The sequence below is a fragment of the Takifugu flavidus genome, chromosome 3 (assembly GCF_003711565.1).
Source record: "Takifugu flavidus isolate HTHZ2018 chromosome 3, ASM371156v2, whole genome shotgun sequence".
NCBI classification, from domain to species: Eukaryota; Metazoa; Chordata; class Actinopteri; order Tetraodontiformes; family Tetraodontidae; genus Takifugu; species Takifugu flavidus.
In genome coordinates, this window is record NC_079522.1 from 11,685,226 (window position 1) to 11,708,128 (window position 22,903).

Here is a 22,903-nt window from a genome sequence, read left to right on the forward strand (position 1 = left end):
CTCAACAGGCACTTAATCCTGTTTTTAGTGAACCAGGGGTGTCCAAGTGGGCACGCTGGCTAAATGTTAGACCATCCCTTGAGTCCACTGTGAAGCAGCTCTGTTGGGAAAAGGGCAGTGGTGAAGGCTGACAGCCCTGATCACGTTTAGTCAACACCTCACACAGTTGAAGTTATTTAAGTTTTAATTTTGATATTTAGGTGAAATCAGTCAAATGTTAGTCTGCTTCTTAAGAAAGAAACGTTTGGGTTTGGAAGTGTTTGTTCAAGCATTTGTCATCAACTTTGGAAGACATCTTGTGAACAATTCTTATTTAAACCATTGTAGTTCCTCCTTTACTCTGAATAGATTTTACAAACAACTCTGTGTTTATGTTTTTACTGATAAGTTTCATAAGAAGTGTAATAAATCACAAAATGTCCAGGCAGGCTTTTTTCCACTTTATTCATGTCGCTCTCTGTTCATGCATAAATAAACTCATCAAAAACTACCAGAAATAACCCCGTCTACTGTCATAATTCCCCCACAGCCTCACAACAGTCCTGTAAAGCAGAGTACCATAAACACTAATACTCTTGTTGTGGTTCCGTTTTTGTGTTGTCACTCGGACTTCTCACCCCCCTCTCTACCTGCAGGAGCGCCATTTAGGGGCGGGCCGACCTCTGGGAGCGCTGAGCCTCTGGCACACCTGCAGCTCTCCCCCCTTTGTCTCCAGTGCCGGATCGTTCCACATGCTTCAGCACCTAGCTCCAGCTCACAGAGATCTCCAGCCCGTTGCCTCGTGTTATCCCTTGTTATTCTCCAGTGTAGTGGGTTTTTTCAGTGCCTTGTCACTGTTTTCAGTTGTACTTTTTCTTGACAGTTTTCTTTCCCGTTTCATGGTGATTTTTAATTTGCTTTTCTGTTGCTACTTCCTTATAGTTTTTTGTTACTTTATTTGATCCTTCATCCTGAGAATGGTCTCTCTTTGCATTTTTGGCAATAAAGAACCTTTTGTTTTACACTCTGCATCTGGGTCCTTCCCTCCTTAACTCCCACGTAACAACTCTGACATCACCCCTTTTTTTATTCTTACCTCAAAGTACACAGAAACATTCTGTAAATAACAGTGCTCATCTATTGCAACCAGCAGGAATTCATTAAACATCCTGTAAAATGCTAGTGTTACATTTTTATTTTCAAACATCAATAAAGAACATCCAACCCTCAGTCTATCTCTATAGAACTGAAATTTCAACATTTAAATAATCAAAGTTACTAAAGTACTCTTTGCAATAAAATCTTGACATTAATTATTTAAAAAAACAGTTTTCAACATTCTCTGGAATTTACCACCTGCAACTCTTCTCCCTTCTTCCCCCAAATGATTGTGACATCAGGTTAACTCCCAAGTCCACTCTGATTAATGCCTTTGGCATCCATTCAGACCTTGTACCAACCTGCACACTGACACTGGCATTACCTGTCTCTTGATAGATGTCCTTTCCAACAGGTGAGAGAGGTAATGTGACTGGAGGTGGCGCTGATTCGGCCTGAGTGTTGACCCCTGCTGCATCTGGATGATGTAGGAGCAAGGCATGATGATCTCAGTGGGCACTACTACAGGAGCTGTCCAGGATTTCTGATGTTCCAGCTTGGTGAGGATGTTGCCACCTGGTTGATGTTGGGATTGGGTAGTTGTAGAAGAAGGCTTGATTCTCCTCATTCTCATTGAGCAGGACCAGGCCCATGTAGGGGGACCCTCCTGCTGATGGCTGAGTGGGCAGAGAGGGAGGACAGGTAGAGGATAGAATAGGCATTGATCAGGCAAGTACATTAATTACAACAAGCTGTCAGTGTAAGGGTTGAGTGGGTTGGCGGGGTCAGAGGTCAGCAGATCAGCGCACAGCTATGAAGTTGACGATACCTGTAGATGGATACAGAGAGAGGGGGAGAGAAGCAGAAAAACGACACAGGAAAGTGTGTTCATGACATCATCACTGACCTACTAGGTGAGGAGGCCCTGGATGGGTCATGTTTCTGTATCCCGGCAGCCTCAGCCTATGGCAGCATAACCAAGATGTTAACCTAATAATTAGTCTGTCTATAAGACTATAAGTTTTGCAGTGGGGACATTCCTCCCAGCCTCCCTGCCACCCGGGAATGAACATTACCATTTCCCTCCTTGGTTCCAACTTCTAGTGGTCAACTCTGGGTAAAGACACTGTGGCAGTGTGTACTGTCTGTGGTCGGGGCACGTCCTTTCTTCAAACTCCAGCAAGACTGCTGCAATCGCTACACATCCAGGGTAGACTTTGGCCACACATCGCCTTGGACTTTGTTACTGCCTTCTGGTGTCCAGAGGTAAGTAATATTGACAACTGTCTACCTTCTTTAAATCTGGTCAATTTTAGCCTTGCGAAACTCCCCACTCTGGAGACTGCTAACCTCTTGGTTCAGCATGTTTTTTGAGTCCATGGAATTCCTGCTGATCTGCTTTTTTGACAGAGGTCCCAAATTCATCTTCTAAGGTTGAAATGCATTTGTTAATGATTTGGGGCCACGGTCAGCTTTTCCTCAGCCTATCACCTCCGGACCAACGGCCTATCTGAGAGGGCTTTTCAGTTCCTGGAGTTGGCCCTTCGTTGTGTCACGGCCACCAATCCATCTTCATGGAGCCCTCATCTCCATTGGGTGGAATAGTTCCCTCACTTGTTCAGCTACGGGCTCGTCCCCATTTGAGGCCCCAAATCTATCACCCTCCACTAATCGCTGTTCAAGAACGGGAAAGAACAGTTCCGTCAGTGCAAGCCCGGAAGGGGTTGAAGAGTACTCAAGTGCTTCTTGACCGCACTCAGAACTGTGGTGTTAGCCGGCACTCTGCCAACTTCCAGCCCCCACTATCAACCAGACGAGTACATTTGGTTATCCACCCACAATGTTCCACTGGACACCACAATGGTTCTTCACCTACTGAATGGATTGTAAGTCCATCAAATTGTCCAAGACAATTTATTTGACCCCCTGGGCTGGCCAAAAATATGCTAGCCTGATTCACTTATCTCTGTGGAATGAGCATGTTGAAAGTCTCTTCACATATTACACTAGCAATAGCCCCAGTGTTGATCTCAAATTTTACAGGCGTTACACCAATGAGATGTTGTACAGCCCACTCGTCACTTGCATTTGCATTCACTGATCCCAAGAAGTATTCACTCTGCTCGTCTGTCTCCGCTTTGGCTTCGCGCCGGCTCTTCCAATGTCTGTTTCTGCTGTATATGTTGAAAGCTGAGTTATGAGTGTGGCATCTGTCTGTATCCTTGTTCTGTATTCCACACTTTCTTCTGCTCTAGCTTTCTCCCTCTCTTGATGTCATTTTGGATTCTTCTTTGCACCTCTTGTATGGTTGCTGTGGCTACCAAAGCTTCTGCTGCCTTCACACTGATTTGCATGTTCACTGTCTCTGACAGTCAGTCTGATAAGGCATAAACTGCAATCATAAACGTCTCTGTCTACTCACCTGGCTAAATACTCTACTTCTGCATCACTATTTTGTTGTTATTCTGGTGGGCTAGTCCAGGACTTAAAAATATGTTCTACTTCACCCCCACCATGTGCACCAGGGAACATTCTTACATTTCATGAGACTTTCTGTGAGTTTTTCAGCCGTTCGAAATCTCTCAAAATGCTTTTTCCAGTTCGTCCAGTCCTTTGGGTCACTTGATTTACACTCTTTGCAAAATACGGACCACTTTCTGGCACAATGTAATAAATCAATGACAGGCAGTGGTTGGTAACTTCCACTTCAGCTGTGTTCATACATGATGCACATCCATCAAAACAACCGGAAATAGCCGCCTGTCTACTGTCGTAACTCCCCCATAACGTTACAACAGTGCTGTAAAGCAGAGTACACTAAACAGCCTAATATTGTGACAAGTACTCCTGACACTAGTCCATGCTGAAAATTATTATTTTGCACACTGCTAAGTGCGCAGAAGCATCATCTGTTTATTATGCTAATCCATGCTAATGATGCGAATGGAATAAAGTGTCATGATACAGTAAAAAGCCCAGGTGGTTTTGGTGGTTTACAGGGCAGTAATTAAGAACCCTGACACACAAACCTCTCTCTGTGTGCTGGCCGAGGCCCACGTGTCTTTGGCCCATCAGCCATCTCTTACCTCCCTCTGACAATCTGAAGTATATCCAGAGTTTGTGTTTGCCCAACAGTTCCATGGAGAGGAATTGAAGTAAGTGACCTTGGTGGGGATTACTCTGCACACACACGGGCTGATGCTGCGGCCTGCTTGGCCTATTAGCCAGGGGCCATCCCGCTGATTTTCCATCCGAGGGATTCAGAAAATGCCATATGAGGTTCTGTGAGCAAACAGCCCTCTGGGCATCCCCCTGACTTGCGTTGCCTGTGACGAGAAATGGCTTCAAATATGTCCTTTCTCCCCGAACGCACCCCCACAGCAAGCTTGGATGCCAGGGCCAAATGCTATTAAACCAGGGGGTACCCACAAAACAAAATAATCCACATATAGGTAGAGAGTAAAGTTACTCATGTTGCTGCTATTTCTGGGCCCTTGGATAAACAGCGATCAATTTACCTCCCTGTACAGGGTTAATAGGAGCCTGTTTGGTTGGTGGGCGAGACACACGAAGCTTGACCTTCAATGATCGATAGGAAACGCTGCTGTATATGTGCACAGTGGCTTTACTGTGCGCAGGTATATAAGCTGCTGGTGGCCAGTGAGATTTAATTGAGCGTTAATGGACATGTCTGCCACTTTGGGAAGGTTTTTCCAGGTCAGGAACGCTCTGTACATAGTCTTCTTGTTTGTTTATTTATGCATTTTTGGAATGCAGCAGTCAGACTACACTGATTGAAACAAACAGGCTACAGTATGTTTATTAATGCAGAGTCCTCCTCCGAGGGGAGCCCAACTCGCGCTGAGAGCTCGCGACCTGTTATACATTCAGAATTATAATGTAAAGGTCGTTGTCTGCTTTTCCATTTCCACCAGGATGAGTCTTTGCAATTTTAAAAACAAACTTTAAAACATATTGCAATGGTCACTTTAACAAGTGAAGTTGCTCAAAACATGAACTCAAACCTGGAACTGTCCCTGACAAAAGAGGTGAAGCTCCAGCTGCCACAACAGGCAGCCAAGCATGTGGGGCTCGGATAAACATTACCACTGAGACCATGATGTGAAAAAAATTGAAATATTAAAGAGCTTAAAGAAAACTCGCTGTCAAAAATAAATCAACTCTGACTGATTTGCGCTTTTAACTTAAACAAATGGGGCAATTATTCCACCCTTTAGTGCCGACACAGATGAGCCATAATTTAAAAATAATCATTTTAAAAAGTCCCCCCCGTTCTCGTTTAAACGGTTATTTTTAAAAAGAAAAACACAAAACAAAAACGTCGCTGCTTCAGGTTTCCCCAAACTCCACATCAACTTGTGGCCCCCAGAGCAAATCTGGGAATTTGTAGGACCCAGCAGACCTCCCAGCCCCCGGCTTCACCTGTTCGCCTGCACATTTCTTCCCCCCCACCCCATTTCTTTTTTTATTACTTAGGTTTGCCTTCCATCGCCCCATGATAATGACCAAAAACCTCTTGCCCCTAACAATGCTCCTGTACGTCAGTTGCAACTTGCTGATAATCTCCGCGTCCCTCGCTGGCGCCTCACTGGCCGAGATGGTGTTCCGCTGCCCGGGCTGCACCGCGGAGCGCCAGGCGCTGTGCCCGAAGCTCACCGAGACCTGCGCGGAGATCGTGCGCGAACCCGGCTGCGGGTGCTGCCCTGTGTGCGCCCGGCAGGAGGGCGAGATGTGTGGCGTGTACACCCCGAGATGCGCCACCGGTCTGCGGTGCTACCCGACGCCCAACTCGGAGCTTCCCCTGGAGCAACTGGTGCAGGGCCAGGGCCAGTGCCGGCACAAGGTGGACACCGAGGCGGCCACTTACAGCCAGGAGCAGCGGGAGCAAACCAGTGGTCAGTGTGCTAGCTGGAAATCTGCTTTCCTTCTATCAGTTATTATTGACTGTCTAGACTGCAGGGGTTGAAATAATGCTTTGTCATGAAGGCTGAGCCCAAACCTGTGTCAGTCATGTTCTGCTGCTCAAAGCCATGTTATTCTGAAAATAGTTTATGATATCACCAGTATTCTTGCCTTTTTAAGGAATTACTGCGGTTTAAGAGCAGTTCACCTCCATGTGCACGATTCTCCGACAAACTTGAAGTCATCTTCAAGTTTGCATCATTTCTTACTTCCCTAATGGTGGATTATTGTCTCTTTTCTGCATCTAACTTCACTTCTGCTGCAGGTCTGACCTATTTTTAATGCTTTTCTTTATGAAATATACAAAGCATCTGTGCTACTGACGTACATGGCGAGCGCATGTCAACGGCCCAAACTCAGGGTGAGCGAAAACAAAAGGTCACTTTGGCCAAGTTAACTCCAGTGGAAGGCTGGGAGAACAAGGTGGGGGCCGAAAATTCCCAGAATGACGAACACATAAAACATCACAGTATTGATGTTGACATTTCTCCGGGGGGAGTGCAGCGAGAAGGCAGCAGGAGCGCCGCATTGATCGGAAAAGTGGACTTTAGGCTTTGAGCAGTGACTGTAAAGGGCTCAGAGGGCTGCGGTGGAGGCCGGCGTCGAAAACAAGGACCAAGACAAGTCAACGACCGCTTTAACGGGCCTGGTGTTCTGGGTTAAACCTCAAAGGATTCTCCAACGCAGCAGAAACAGGCTTGCAAAACGTTTATGGCGGAGCTATCGGTCGATAGATCAACATAAGCATACAAAGCGTACCGTTCCAGATCCGAGTTAAAGAGGAGCAAAGCAAGAGGAAACCGAAGGTTCCTCAACAAAATAAAAAAATGTCTGCCGTGATTCCGGATGACGTCTGGGACAGAGAGGTCAGCAGACCGCTTTCAAGGTCACAGGATGAAGAGGAAACTATTTTTTCACGTTGTTAGATGAATTTTCTGTGTCTCTTTTCATGAGAAGGTTTCTCCATTGTCCAATGTAGCTCTTTCACCTGTCCATCCAACCGGCTCCAAACAGCTTTTTAGAAAATATTGTACTTGTGTGCATAATGGAAAGATATGAAAGGATGTCCTTCCCCTTAAAACAGCCCAAATCTTGAAACATCTCACAAAACGAAGAAGCCTCCTCTTCATCAGTTTTAGTTACTGTCTCATTGGGTTCTTTTGCTTCACTCAAACATTTCACATATTTAGACTCATCAGTCCATAAATTCATCACTTTCCAGTCAATGACCAGAGCAGTGAGAGTGTAAACAGCAGTTAATGAGGCGTTTGGCCAATCAGAAACGTCCTGCGCTGATTCTGACGTTTCCTCATGAGCCAGCACGTTTCTGACGGAAGCCGAGTCGTTTTCCCGTTGGAACAAAATTCGCTGTTTCTTTTTATTCAAAAAAACTAAATCATGTCTAAAAACAGCTCCAGCCTAATGGAGCTTGCAGGACTGTTTGCAGTAGCGCTGAGCAACGTGCTCATTTTTAGCGTTTTGTTTGTTTTTAATGTGGCTAATTGGATTAAATGTACTGGTGCTTCTCCAGTTTATTTTCCTCTCCAGTCTGGACCACGGGCCATTTTCGTTCACTGTTTCCAATTACTGAAGCACCTAATTGCATGGCTTTAGTCACTCAGTAAGGAGAGAAGAGATATTCCTTCATAAATGAGGGAACGGAGAAATTTTACTGCTTAGCGTTTGGAGTGTAGCGCAGTAGGAGGTTCATGACAAACCCTCAATTAAATTCCATTTATGATGATGACTTGCTTCTAAATAGTGTTAATTTCTTTTATAAAACGATGACTTCAGACATTGGTTATTGACCTGTTTTCCATGACTAATGCGAGAGAGTGCTGAGACAGGAGTTTATTTGTGATTGGTCAAAGCCCAGTGAGAAAAACGCTCAGATTAGGCTTGAAATGTGGTACGAAATTATTCAGAGATCCATCACATTTAAAACTCTGGCTAATATTTAAATGTGAGGGCGGTGGTAGCTCACTCTTTAGGGGTCAGGCTGAGTAGCGGAGGGTTCTCAGTTCAAGCCCCCTTGCAGAGAAAGCATGGAAGTTATTCTGGTAGTTGAGGGAGGTGCAAGGGCACCTTCAGGGGACCGGCGAGGCACCCTTGAGCAAGGTACCGAACCCCAAAATGCCCCCATAGGGCCCTGGAATGAGCTGGAGGATCAGTAATCAACCCTGCCTTCATACAGCTGAGATAGGCTCCAGCACCCTCCCATGATACTGAAAGGGATAAAGCAGTCAAATCTTTAAATGTACTTTAAACATCAGGAACACCTGTGAATTAATCGTCGGTATGTACCCAACTCATTAAGGTCTTCAGAAGAATAGTCAAATAGTAAAACGTGAATCTTTCTGGTCTGAAAATAACTTATTTTGGCACAACCGCATCTTCGACAGTCACTTAAAAGGTTTTAATGGGGAGTTTTTCCACCAGTGAATTATTGTAATTCACCCTATTCTGACCACTAAAACACTCAATTTATCAAGTTCTTTGATATTTCCAGTTTTACTCAGAAATATAATCAAATATACAAAGCCTATGAACTCTTAATGTGGCATTGTGTGATAATCCAGGGAGGATTCTGAGGGTTTCTCCCGAGAAGCATTTTATCTGAAAATAATTGTGGCGCGTTTGAGTTTAAGTTCTTTAGGCTACAGAATGTTGATCGGGTCAGATTTTAATGCTACAAAGCAAAAAAACCTCAGAAAACTTGTCTCATTTCATTTCATCATTCACAAAGTTGAGCTGTGAACAGAATAAAACAGGTAATTTGAACATATTTAGAATATAAATCAAGTGGCGTGAGCCGTCAGGGCCAGCAGAGCCTTCTCATCTGGCCTAAATATGCTAGTAGGGTAAATGGTTTTTTGTTTTTCTTTGAAAATATATAAGTAAAATTATTCTTCAGAGGCTTTTCTCTTCATGTTCTCTTAGATCCACTCGGTTCCAGTCCTGCATAATATTGTAGCCGTTTTATCCAATCATATTTTTGCTAGCTATGCCCTCATAAGAACCTGAAAGGCACAAAACTTACAAAATACCTGATCCAAACCCAGAGATCAATTAGCCACCAACAGCTATCACTGCGTTTTCTTTACCCACGATGGCTGAAGGAGAAGAGATAGATTTGGTTGCAGATGTTCATGTGGCCGCTGCTTCAGCTGAGGGGTGAATCTCAGCAACAAAGCAACTTAAACTTATGCCAGAAACAAGACAGACAGCTTTCAGCATCAGCCTCCATGTCCACAGAAAAGGATGTTTTGATGGAACTAAAAGAGACAGATAAATGGTATCAAAGAACCACTGAAGTTGTCTTGAGAAAAGAAAAGAGAATGGGTTTATTTTCAAATACGCAGGTGAGATCTGTGGCAAGCATTTTCTTTTTCATGAGCCATTTTATTATTTCATTTCATTTTGACCGTCACAGCTGCACCAACATGTTCAATGGTTTTGCTGCTAAATACATTTCTAATTTCAGTGAATAATTTGTTTCATTAACATCTTGTTAGTGTCTTAAACCCCATCAATGTGCAGTTTATAGGACAATGCTCCGGATATTTAGTGTTGCTTGACTGGCCCGTGTTACGTTGATGTAACATGTAAGCGTGATTCTGTATGGATTCTTGAGCCGTGGTGTGATATTAATGGTATTAGGAGGGGTATTAATTTAGGTAGGACTAAGTAGGACATCAGTGAAGGCCTGGGCATAAAATGCACGTCCCACCCCTGCATAATTTTAATAGTTTCATTTAATTTTAAATGTTTTTTTCCTGGAAGAAAGATTCAGTTACGCGCTCACAGCTGGAAAGTCTCCTGGCTAAACCCTAGCATCCGTGCCGTCTGTGTTTATGTACAGTATCACTTGATATTCCGTTTCCACAGAAACGTGGACCCAAACAAAGGTTCCTTTTAATGAGATTGGATTGGCCTTTCCTTGTTTTGACTGGAATCACACCATATATGACCTCAAGAGGGAACGTGAGGGTTAGCGTAGCTCACGCTGAGCCCGAAGTCAGTTGCTTGAAATAGGAAAAGTGAGGGCAAAGCTAGCGGTATCCTTTCTTTTATAAAGAATTGGAAAATCATTTTCTTAACTAGCCAAACGGACTTGGAATTCCATGTTTTATCCAACCATTAGAATGTTTTCCACATCTGTTGGATTCATAAGAGATGTTTTTTCGTAACACTGTTGTAAAAACGGCTATGGAGGGAAAATCGGTCAGACAGAAAAGTGGAAAACTCCTCTGCCGCTAAAACAACACTGTTAGCTAACAAGGGGCATTCCTGTGTACCTGCGGGGCATCCAGACGGAGCACACAGGCCTGAAATAGCTCTGAGATAATCCCCCCCCACCCCAGGCTTCTCCTAAAAACAGGCACATTTGTGCCATCTCCCCCCCAGGCGTTTACTTCATGTGTGCCCTTGCCAAGAATCTCCTCGTGCCTATTGTGGTCCAGAATAACTTCCCACTGTCGTTTTTGGTCAAGGGGTGCTTTAAGACAATACAAACTTTGTCTGCTACTGAAATGCTACTGACACTGGGGGTGTGCGCTGCTGCTAACATGTCTTCAGAATTATCCACAGCACAATGTGCTCTAACTGTATCCTTCTCTACCACCATTTTCATGTTGGACTGTATTTTAAAGTTATAATCTATGACAGTTTACATTTCCAACTTGTGTTATGATTTGTCATCCTCCGATTACCGTGATTGATTAGGTTCCATGTCTCCTCTCACCACCTGTGAGTAGAACTCCCATTACCTCTCATCAGAAGTTCATATTTTTAAATTCATATCATTTTTTTTCCATTCGGGGTATCTGCCTGTATTTTGTATTGACAACTGATTTTCCACTGCAAGCTCAGACTTATGCTAGCAGATGCGACTACATCCAGGTTTTAATCACATGCTTGTACTTCATTCGAACAATCGTGGAAATTCTCCAAAGTTACATCCCTGCGCGCTTTTCCCAGATTTTGAAGTCATCAATGTATAAAATCTGTTTAAGATCAACCAGGAGCCAATGACAGTTGGGATTCGTACGATAATATATACGACTTTTGGCTGTTAGTTTAAACATAATGCTAATGTGGCATCGTCTGCAGTAAAGGATGTCTCGATTGTACCAAAATATTAATCCCTGTAATTCACTAAATCATGTTGACACCATCTCTTATTTTAAAACGCTCATCCATGTAGACTGTTTCCCATATAGCTGAAGGAACTCCAGCATGACCTAACCCACCTGTTAGCGTGTCTGATCTTCCCCTGGCATCTGAGAATGACAGTCATTAACTGCTGCCTGTCACATATCACAGGTTGCATGTGTTCAAGCATGTTGGAGTCGGTGCCCTACTTTTGTCCATTGCGACTGCCTCAATGTTTAGCTAGCAGTGCTGGGAGTGAGCGCGATGGCTCACCTTAAATGCCACGCTGTGCACGTACATGTCAGAGCCTGTCCATCCAGAGATAAGCCTGGAAGGTAAACATACCTATACGTTTCTAAGTCGGTGTCAAAGGATGGTGGATCGCCCAATTAGTGAGCGTTGTTGTTGGCTTTATTCAACTCACTGTCTTATTATTATTTAGCCCTACTCTGCTATAAAAACACTTGAAAAAGTTCCCCACAGAAACAAATCCTCTCAAAAAAAACCCAGCAGTGCTGGCTGACTGAAGGTCACAGCCTATTATTGAGAAGACTTTAGGTTTTATGTCTGATGAATGAGATGTTTCGTTCACTTCTGGCAGGTCAGATCTCCATGGCAGCCAGCGAACATAGGCAGGTCTGTCAGATGAGCTGATTAGGTGAGTCAAAGAAAAGAGCCTTAGAAAAATCTGGCATCATTTTGGCCAACCTAGCCTGGCCAGGCTAGCTTGATTCAGTGGCAACTTTGAAAGGCTAAGGTAGCCAGAGGTTCACCTCACCTTTAAGCAAGACCCTGTTTGTATCGAAGTAAAGATAAAGCTTGGACCAACTCCTCCGCAACCTGGCCAAGTCTACTATTTGCTCAGTTGACCAGAACCTGGAGGATCAGACATGACACTTCTGGCGTGCGTGCCACCTGGGAATTCAATGTGGATCAGATACAGAATGGACGCCTTTCCGGCTATTGTGAGAGGATTAACTCAAGCAGTAGACTGGACAGTAGGCCTACTGCTCTGTTGACACGACTGATCCCGAGCCCACCGCTCGACTGCAGAGGCCTAGCTTTTTGTGTGTGCGCACGTTCACACGTGTGTGTGTGTCCGGAGTGGGGCATACTCAGCCAGTATGTTTACATGCCCACCTTTTCGTACTATGCTCAGAATTGGACTTTGCCATGTCGTTGGAATTTGTTCCTTGCCCGGGTTCACTTGCATTGGAGAAAGTCTGGTAACTGAGGGGAAGATGTCCTCCTCATCACTAGGTGGCGATGTGCATCGTTTCAGGAGGCTGCTATGACCCACCTTTCCAGTTGACATATTACATCACATAATACACAACTGGATCTTTTGCAGATGAGAAGCAGAAACCTCCTTCGGGGTGTTCTGCAGCGAGGTCTCTTGGATGGTTTTGCCCCACCATCGGGTCTACGTGCTGGAGTATATCCACCTCTGATCGCGTTGTGTCTTACTCAGATATGGAGAGCACCAATATCAGTCGGACTCACGCATTTACATGCACTTCCAGTTAGGCAGGCCGAGGTAATATTTCGTTTTGTGTCGTGTTTTCGCTGCTCCTGGGCGCCGCAAATTGTGTCTTTGTATCAACATCGAGGTTTCTTCAAGCGAGCAGCAGAGCTGGTTTCTGATCCGGTCGTTATGTAAGGCGGGAAGAGTATTTCGGAAAGTTTATGTGCCTCACGTGCATGTGTGCACGCCTGATTTCAGTTGACTTTTGCCCCTGTATTGTGCAAAGAAAGTCAACCTTCAAAGAAAAAGCTCAGACATCAGAGCAGAGCTCCGAGGGGGAACTGAAGTCTGACAGCACCAAGCCAGCGCCTGGTTGTTGCCCTGTTTGGAATTTCCTTCTCTTTTAGGATTTTCTGATCCTTTTCTCCATATTCTCAGAGAGTCCAGAAACAGACACTCACTTTTCACTTTTGAGGTTTTTTTCCACCTACAAAGGCCTTTTAAAAGTCTGCACACTTGAATTTCTGGCCTTGCATAAATCTGATCCACCTCCTTGCCGACTGTTTGGCCTTCTTCACTGTCTGAGCTTATTTCCTCTCGGTACTTCAGGTGTCAAATAAAGTCAGGGGGAAAGAGGTGAAATGCTGCAAGAAAGTGCAGAAAAGAACCCTGCGATCTGTGCAAATCTGCTCAAACTGGACTGCTCTCTCTGGAATTTGCATCATTTTTTTCTGGATCGAGTCCGCCGGTCCTCTTCCACTCCCTCCGGGTCAACCCTCAACCCCTAAGTGTGCTCTGTTGTCAGAGACAACATGTTGGGTTGGACCTGATGGCCTCTCACATTGTTTGCTCCATCTGTTTGAGGAGAGCCTTTTTTTCCTTTTGGGTTGATGTTTAACAAGACTCCTGGGAGGGAAAAGAGAGAGAAACTCGAAGAAACCCTCCTAGAGGAATATCAGATGTTTGAGGGGGGCTCAGGGGAGGTTTACCGCGTCGATACGTCTTTGAGTTTATTTAGAAACGACAATATTTTTGCATATTGTTGTTTAAACAGACAAATTTTCTGGGTCTAAAAGGTTCAACGGTTAAAGTATCGTACGAGCAGAAGGATTCGACCATCTTTGATCCACTGAGAGAACAAATGAGATCCCACCAATAAATGAGTTGTTCTGCAGGTGAAGCTGTGGAGGCTCCACCTGAGCAGGGCATGAGCGACATTCCTGCCATCCGCAAACCCAGCAAAGATGCCACCTGGATGAGCCCCAAAGAGAGCGCCGTACGCCAACACAGGCAGGACCTGAAGACCAAGATGAAGACCAACAAAGTGGAGGAGGTCAAACCAGCACAGCCCAAACAGGTGAGACGGAGCCCCGATCAGAGTCTTTACCTCTGTAAGCTCCATCAATGGGAACGTTACTGTCATACTTTCCAACGTAGATGTTTATCTTTAATAGGTCTTTAATAATATCAAGGGTTTGTTTCTATAACAAGGCAACTGGACACCCACAGAGCAAGATCTGACTCTTTTGCTGAGGTTTTTGGGAAATTAACAGAAACATGATGAAAAACCACTAATATCTTGATGTAGCTTTGGGCTTTAGACATTTAAAGATTAGGTAACATGACAGTCCCGCTGGAAATGCATCCGTGATGGTTCTTCGTGGGTCGGCAGGTCTTCGGAAAGCCAGGATGTGTCTGGAAAAGTCAAAAACAGGGCAGTGCTGCCTCCCTCTGGTGCAGCAGTTGCTCATGTTTAGGTTGGGCCTCATTTGCTTTATTTGAAAATCACTTCAAGGTCACTTCAGGGCCCAACAATCAAGACTGCCCTTTGCCCTTACTTATATACCTTCATGATGCAATGAACCATTAATTCTGGACCAACTCGAGTGTTCCCAGAAGAATCTGCGTACTTGACGGCTCTTCTTGTCTTTGCTTCTCCTCCAAGACCCTGTGTCAGCAGGAGCTGGACCAGATCCTGGAGAGGATATCCAAGATGCCCTTCAGAGATAACAGAGGTCCCCTGGAAGACCTGTATGCCCTGCATATCCCCAACTGCGACAAAAGGGGGCAGTATAACCTCAAACAGGTGGCCTGATAAAATCCCAGCACGAAAAACGATATTTTTTAGCATTTTTAAAAACTTTGCACATTATTTTACGCTACACCAAGAACACCTAACATCTTGACAGCGAGCGCTAATAATAATTAAATAAATCTGTGTTTCAGTGCAAGATGTCTCTCCACGGTCAGAGGGGTGAGTGTTGGTGCGTCAATCCTCACACCGGACGACCGATCCCATCGGCCCCCACCGTGAGGGGTGACCCCAACTGCAGCCAGTACCTTGCAGAGCTGGAGCTGGAGCTCCCTGACCTGGCCCAGATATAACATGGCCTGAGAAAGAAGAAGGAAAAAAAAAACTGTTGAGTACTTGGGAACAAAGAACAACTGAGTAAGCTATATATTATCTTTCTGTGTGTTTGTTTCTAGTTCATTTGATGACATTTGAGACCACCAAAACAAGGTTAAACGATAGAAACCTGACCTTACTGCATAGGATGTAACTGCAGAATGTTCTTAGAGGAAGTAAAGATAAGACCCCCCCCTCCCCATATGTTCCGTAGCTGTCAGTCGGAGCCTCGGTGACTCGGCTTTACTAATTGTGACGTTGCTCAGAATGGTTATGTGTGTTTTGTATCGTGTGTTGACACAGAAAAAGCCGTCGACATGCTCAGTGTGTGTTTTTTTAGGTGTGTTTCGGTGCTGTAGCCTGCAGACTACTGTTATGTCTCTAACAGATAACACCAATAAAATAATAAAGTCTGTTTGGTCCTGTTTGTTTTTTATAATTTCAATTCCCACAACAGGAAGCTGAGTAATAAAATCCATTACAGAGTGTATTTTTCTCATTTTGGTAAAAAGAAATAATAAAGAGAATGCCTTTGTAGTCTTAATTCTGTTTGCCATCCCCTTTTTCAACTAGCGACTCCTGGGTTTTACCAAGTACCACTAATATTAATCACTGGAGTATTCGGTAAGGCCTAGCAGCTATTGGTTTTAGCTTAATACTAACATCAGCAGGCCAGAAACAAAATGCTAATGTTGAGATTGTGACCAAATGCCAAGATGAAAATTGACCACAACTGGAAAGAAAAGATGGGATCATCTAACATTTACAGTTTGAACTGTAAATATGAGACTATAGGATCTTTGATTAGCACTAGTTACAGTTAGCTCCATAAACATGCTATCAAATTTGATGTCCATGTAAACACACCGTAATTAACACAGAAATTTGGAATTTTCTCTAAAAAAGAACCTTTTTTCAGTGTAAATCTGGACATAACTCAATAATGATTAAATCCTAATAGTTCTCGATTCGGTTTTTGTGATAGATTTCTCATGCTGACCACTGAAAATGAGTTACGTTACCAAGAACCTTAAGAACTCTTAAGTGACACAGCAAGAGAAAAAGAACACTCCAGTCAGCAGATACTTGTGAGTACACGAACTTTATTTAAATAGTGATTTTGTCAGAAAAACGAGTACATCAATTACACACCTGATAAGGATTTCACCATAACGTTCACATTAATCTGTTCTCTCTCTGAGTTGTGTTGTGCTTAAATGTGCGCTAGAATTTCTTCAGGAGTCAGGTGATGAGCCTGTTAGCGCTAGCTTACTGTTGCTAGAATGGGAATGTCTCAACATGTAGGTGTCATCAGCTGAGCAGAGAAATAAAACAGTAATAAGACAAACAGCTATCAAACAAAAACGAATTTCCTCAGCAGCACGTGACGTGAGGTTGGTATCTTTGTGGGGACCACCTCCATTCTCGCTCCCCCCCCTTTAAAAATGAGTCCACATGCAAATAGGAATTCAAAGAGGCACAGGACAGGAACCACCCGAATTTCCATACAAACCCAGTGACCTCGTTCTCTTCAGGGCAGAGGAGTAAACCGACACAATTCAAGGCCATCCCATAGATTTGCCTTCCTGGTGATCGGCGAAGGCCCGGCAGAAGTGGCGCCGTGGCCTTTGCATACAATTTGTTTTGTATTTGTCCGACAGTAGCTCGGGCAGGTTGGGCCCGGGGTAGTTGAAAGTGGAGATTGATGAGGGACATAGAGGACAGTACACACACTCTCTCACACACACACTGTACATCAATTTACAAACTGGATAAAGGCATGTGGCGAGTGTTTTCAAGCTAATCTTTTACAGTACAATATAGCTTGTTTATGAGTGAAGTGATCTGATAATTGCTTTTTCCCAAAGGTGGGGGCGGGTCTGTTCTCACCCTGATAAGGACTTTACTGCCTGCTGTTTGTAGTAGTTAGCATGAGGGGGGTAGCAGTTCCTAGCAAAAACCAAATGAGGGTAATTGGGACAATTGAGAGTTCCAAACAGTGACAGGGTGACCATGAGGAGGCAAAGGCCCAGGTGTTAGTTTTAGGGGTTTGACCTTTGTGAAAGGTCGCACAAATCGAATCTCTAACTGATGAACAAAGACCCGATAACTCACAAAAACTGAAACAAAGCTTCTTCTTTTTTTAAAAAAAAAAAAAAAAAAGAATGTCAGTTTCTCTGCTACACGAAGCTAATTGCTTCTGTTCGAGGACAGTTGTGAGAACAGAAGAATGAATTTCTGAACTTTGGCGGAGCTGACCATGATAGCCATCGTGCTGATACAGCAGAAACACCACAGTCAGCGAATTCAGCGAGTTCCCTGTTATGTGTTTGTTTTCCCAAAATATTATGACCCGTCATTTCTTCAAAAATGCTACGAAGTGGCTAAAATTCAGTCAGTACACTCTGCACCTTAACTAATCATGATCATTTTCAGGGATTTTATGTTGATCATCACCACAGAAAATCAAGAATAACAATGTTTTTTTATAGCCACACTTAAAATATGTCTTGTCACAAAGATAAATTTAGATATAGACTCATGAGTACGTAACTTGTTATTATATCATACAAATATATATATTCTCTATCATCTATGGATACAAAGAGGGGAGGTTCGCCGACCTCAGACATGCTACACCGATGGTGGGGAGATAAGACTTAAATGTGCAGAGTTTCACCCAATAAAAGCTTATCAGCGCCCATAAAAACAAAGAAAGACAACAGTCAATCACACCTGACCACACACAAATATAGAGAAGTAATTATGCCGCTTTTTCTGATTGGCGGTCATGAAGGGTGCTAGCTTGATTGGTTTAAAGAAGATCACGGCTCAGCTCGGAACCAGCAGGTGCTCTCATTCATTGCTGTTGCTGCTGCTTTCGTGTTCTTTACACTGGAGGTCGCCACCGGCGTAGGTGATGCCGGGGATCTTGACGCCAAATCGATCGACGCACCAGCAGATGCCCCTCCTCCTCCCGCGAGATGGCTTACACTGCGAACGGGCAGCTGGGTCAGTCGGTGAGAAAGCAACAAAGATATGCGGAGAGAGGCGTGCCCTCACCTGCCGGCGCTTGAAGAAGCCCTTCTTGTCACAGTTGGGGATGTACAGAGAAAGAGCCAGGACCCTTGATGTGTCCTTCATGCTCTGGAGGAGGTTGTCCAGTCTTATCCTGCAGGGTCCCTGCGCCACAAACACACGTTAGCCTCGTCAAAAGGGTTTGGCCTGTCTAACCCCAAACTCACTTACAAAGTCGGGCTCCAGCTTGTCCACACTGAGTGGCGAGAAGTCCAGGTTGCCGGTTCCCAGCCTGGCTAACTGCTTCTTGCGGTCCTTCGCCTGCTTCATGGCCTGCACCTTTCGGCTGTTGATGTGGTCTCTTCCATATAAGGGCACCTTGGTTTGAAAGTCAGGGACAGGTAGCATGCTAGCATCGCGAGCTTCTCCATCTGACAGAAATGACAGAGATAAGTAGCAGAGAATGTTAAAAAACAACAAAAAAAACAGCATCATTTGCTCATGACTCACTAAAGGAATCTCCTACTGAGGAGTCAAGTAGACTGCTGATGGCAATCGGACCTGGGATACATCCATCCACCAGCTACATAGCTTTAGCTTCCCTTGTTCAAGTCCTCCAGTTGTCAGGCTACCATGAAAAACAAACCTTAAATTTGGATCAAGGTCCTCGGTTGTCATATCAGCACATTAGAATCAAATTTACGACGTTTTTTTTACAGAAGGTTGAGAAATAGCATTTCTGCTTTGCTTAAACAAAACAAAAGCGTGGTAACGTCCCAACGCTACGGGATGATGCCACTGAAGCTGAATGTTTATTTAGCAAAGCTAATGGCCGCCAGCAAGCGTCTTATTGGACGTGTTGACATACAGGGACAACACAGCCTGCATTTATGGCCAGGCAGGTTGCCAGTTTGGGGGAGACGGAGACCAAGGTTTTTAAACTTTTATAGCTGGTGACCTAAATGAAATATTTAGTCTCACGCTGGCACCTAGGCCCATGTAAACATGCTATTACACTTGTCATGTGGCGGGCCCCCAGAATTAGCCACAACCTGGGTTCTGGGGCCCCTGGAACCCTCGACTACATGCGTCCTTCATCTGGTCAGAAATGCAGCTGTTTGCTAAGTTGGGACTGACCTCCTGGTGGTCGAATGTTTCCCCCAAAAGCCCCTTTAAACGGCTTCATTTATAGCCGTAGCTGCGCGTTAGCTGCGTATGTGTCGTAAGCCACAGCTGGCCCATTTCCACTGCTGTGTCATACACACTCGTTACCACTTTTTGGCAGATTGCAAACTCTGCATGACGTGATCGCTAAGCTACTAAGCTAACCGGGCAGTGAAACAAGGTCAGTGCCACGTTGCGGATGATGTTTTAAAACTCTAACCCCTGAGTGATGATGAGCGGGGGTGATGTCATCGGTATGATGACAGCTTCCTGGAAAAATGAGGGTGGGGGGGGGCTAGATTCCCTCCACAGCTCCCTGCTGACACTGTTATATCTTTTCTTTCATCCAGAGAAATCTGCAGCAGATCAGCATGTGTAAGTCCAATCAAGTCCTCACATGCTAATCCTCAAGATCGTCAAATCTGACCTGTCCTGACTGATCACATCTTTCATCCCCCCCCACCCCCTTTCTCTCTCTCTCTCTCATCTCTTCCTCTTTTTGTCTTGACAAGAAGATTCCTTTTTCAGCACATCTGGACAAATCTGTCAGACGTTCTCAAACATGCACGTCGCAGACGTTTCAGAGCTGAACATAAATACGCTGAATGGACACGCACCCTTTTCGCTGTGCGCTGCAGCATAGAATCCTAAAAAAACAACATTTTGGTTGTTTGCAAACAGCATCACCTGTATGTAAAATATTGAATAAACGTTGTGGCATTTCTTTTAAGTTTTCTTAATCTTGCACCTAAATCTATACGTTGACGTCTACAGGTCATAATTCAGCCATCAGTGTTTTCAGCATTGATCTGATGGCTATAATCTCTAATTTCATACAAATTACAGAGCAGTTTCGGCATTTGTCACAGTTGTCGCTGCAATTGGTGACTTTTTGGTGTCAGTTCCCTCACATTCTCACATTCTGGCATCTTGAATGAATTCAGCTACGTTCCAACTGGGCAAAAAATGTATTTTTATTTACTCTTTTTTTTAAATTCCCACATTCTGCACTTGAAAATGTGGAGAACATCTCCAGTCAGAGGTGTGTAGTTTTGAGCAGGGATGTGTGTGTGTGTGTGTGGGGGGGGCAGCGTTCTGCTGAATCACGACAGCCTGAGAGGGATGAAGGTTGGGAGGGAAGGAGCAAAGGGAAAGAGGAGATTAGTTCTTCAATAAAATGAGCTTAATTTGATGGCAAATTTAAAGGTGAAACTGGGAAGTCTGGCCTCGGCCCAGTGAGGTTTGAACGCAGCCAATGGAATTATTTATGTTTCCAGATGTTTTCATATGTTCACGTAAGGAAGAAGGTGAGGAGGAAGACAATGCAGAGCAGAGGAGTCCTGCACATTGTGTCTTTCTATTTTAAGATCAATATTCAATTATTTATCATTTTTCTCAATTATTCATCAACTATTGACTCTTTTTTAAGAATTTAATAGTCCAAATTCTCAGAGCTGTGCCTTCACAAGGGTATATTTACTGGCAAAAGACATTTGAACATTTTTCTTTACTATTTTTGCAGAGAAGAGGGATGTTAGCTAACATTTCCCATATGGTCCTCCACGGTGACTGTCCCCAAACTGTCGTTCAAAGGAGCCTTGCTCAGACGCCACCTGTAATCTTTACCCGTTTTTCAGTCCTCTGGTGGGGGGTGGTTGTGTGTGTATGGGGGGAGGGGGGGGGCAGACCCCCGAAGGGACGCTCACTCAAAAACCCGCTGATTTACCCCTCCTCTTTCAAACAAATGACAGACTGATCGGCGCTTTGCACCGACTGCTGACAGAGTTCACAGGGTCAAAACGCAGCTCTTTTAGTGTGTGTGTGTGTGTGTGTGTGTGTGTGTGTGTGTGTAAGTCGTGTGCCTTGCTAATGACAGGTGTCTTTGTTAAAAAGTTCTTTGGGGAGACGCCCTCATAAGTGCAAAACCAGCCTGACGGCAGCTGTGTAGGAGGGAAAACTCGGGTTTTCAGGGGTCCAAGGGGTGTGTGTGTGTGTGTGTGTATACAAAAAACTGAGTTTGTCTTCACCATTTCGCTCATTTTTCGCACTCATTTTTTCATTTTGCATGTTTAACAACCGTCTCCTGTGGAAGCATAACAACACGTCTTGGCTGCACGACTGAAATAAGACCCCATCTTTTATGCTTAACAACTGCACTTCTCATAAATGTTTCACTCATATCATCAACAAAGCCTGTTTGCAACTGCTGACGGGCCCAGTGACAGAATGGTAGGTGCACAGATTTACCCACCCCCATTGCTATCGCGGTAGCACTGATGCGCACCCTACTGGTGATACATAGTAATAACACGACTGACAAAACAGTAACTAAATCAAAGAAGTTTTCTTTAACGCGGAACTTCGTTGAAGAATACAAATATTTTATATGACACGATTTCTCCAGATTCTGTCAAAGCTCGCGAAAGCCGATTTATTGAATAATCGGAATAAACCGAATCCGGCTCCTACCTTTGGACGGATGCATCAGTTTGTACAACTTCTCGTTCCTGCACGCGCCGCGACCGTGCAGTAGCGCGTGCAGCGGCTTCTCCTCGCCGTTCTTGGGCAGGCAGCGCAGCCCGCGCGTGCACGGCCCGGTGTACACGCCGCACGGCTGGCCCTCTTCGAGCGCGCACGTCAGGCAGCAGCCGCAGCCGGGCTCCTTCACCAGCTGGCAGCCCAGCGGCACCGGGGGGCACATGGACTGGGCCTTCTGGTCGCACGGCTGACACGGCACGAACGACGCGCCGCAGCCGCGGAGGCAGAGCAGTGGCAGCAGCAGGGAAACGCGCAACAGCATCTTGGTTTGTCTGGAAAAACCGCAGGAACCGCAACAGTTATCAACTGGATTTCGATGCCAATCTTTCCTTTGCGGCCGGTTCGAGTCCGCACATCCGGGGTCGGGGTGCCGCATCCACAGGTGCGCGCTCAGCAGGCGAACACGACGCTCCTTCTCCCGGTCACTCTGCGTCCTCTGCAGCAGCAATTCAGCAATGGAAAGAGAAGGAAGAAATATCCGCGCGGCGCGTCTGTCTCCCTTCAGTGATGCCCCTAAAGCGCAGCGGCTCCTCCAGTGGCCCCCTCTGCGGGTTCTTTCAGCGGCACGCTTTGCGAGCAAAATGTATAATCTGTGGCTTTGAGCTTGCCTTTTAAAAAAAGAAACTGCCCGAGGCGAAGCCCGTAACGATGGGTATGTCAAACAACGTTGGAGGGGGAGGCGCACTTGTCAACTCCGCGATGCTGCTTTCACAGGGCGGGTGCTGGCATGCCTCCAGATCTGCCAGATACCGAGCGATGCTTCAGGAGAATCTGCCTCTGCAGAGGGGACATGCACTTTCACCACACGGAGAGAGCACAAAATAGTAACTGATTTACCAGTGAAATGATGATGGGAAGCATGAAAACTAAGATCAGAATGAACAAAAGAGAAAAAAGGTATTTCCAAAAGTCCAAACCATAGATTTAACGTGAATACCTAATAATACTAGCTAAGCTGGAAAAGTCGCCACCAAAATACAGTGAAAATTACAAATAAGTTAATAAAATTCTACATTCAAGACACTGTTGTGTTTGTACAAGTCACAGATCAATTATGCTGCCATTTTATATATATTTCAACTGCTGGAAAGATTCCA

The 22,903-nt window shown here is 44.9% G+C and overlaps 2 protein-coding genes across 2 annotated transcripts; one reads left to right on the top strand and one right to left on the bottom strand.

The window, feature by feature from the left end:
* Nucleotides 1-5,518: 5,518 nt before the first annotated feature.
* Nucleotides 5,519-15,501, top strand: igfbp2a (insulin-like growth factor binding protein 2a). The gene is made up of 4 exons (XM_057027821.1): nucleotides 5,519-5,993; nucleotides 13,855-14,036; nucleotides 14,625-14,765; nucleotides 14,906-15,501. The coding sequence occupies exons 1-4, from the start codon at nucleotides 5,594-5,596 to the stop codon at nucleotides 15,062-15,064; spliced, it is 882 nt and encodes a 293-aa protein (XP_056883801.1). The 5' UTR covers nucleotides 5,519-5,593; the 3' UTR covers nucleotides 15,065-15,501.
* A 668-nt stretch (nucleotides 15,502-16,169) lies between these two features.
* On the bottom strand, nucleotides 16,170-22,570 carry LOC130522789 (insulin-like growth factor-binding protein 5). The gene is made up of 4 exons (XM_057027511.1): nucleotides 21,738-22,570; nucleotides 18,336-18,535; nucleotides 18,150-18,269; nucleotides 16,170-18,080 (listed from the first exon to the last, which is right to left on the bottom strand). The coding sequence occupies exons 1-4, from the start codon at nucleotides 22,180-22,182 to the stop codon at nucleotides 17,943-17,945; spliced, it is 903 nt and encodes a 300-aa protein (XP_056883491.1). The 5' UTR covers nucleotides 22,183-22,570; the 3' UTR covers nucleotides 16,170-17,942.
* Between the last annotated feature and the right edge of the window lie 333 nt (nucleotides 22,571-22,903).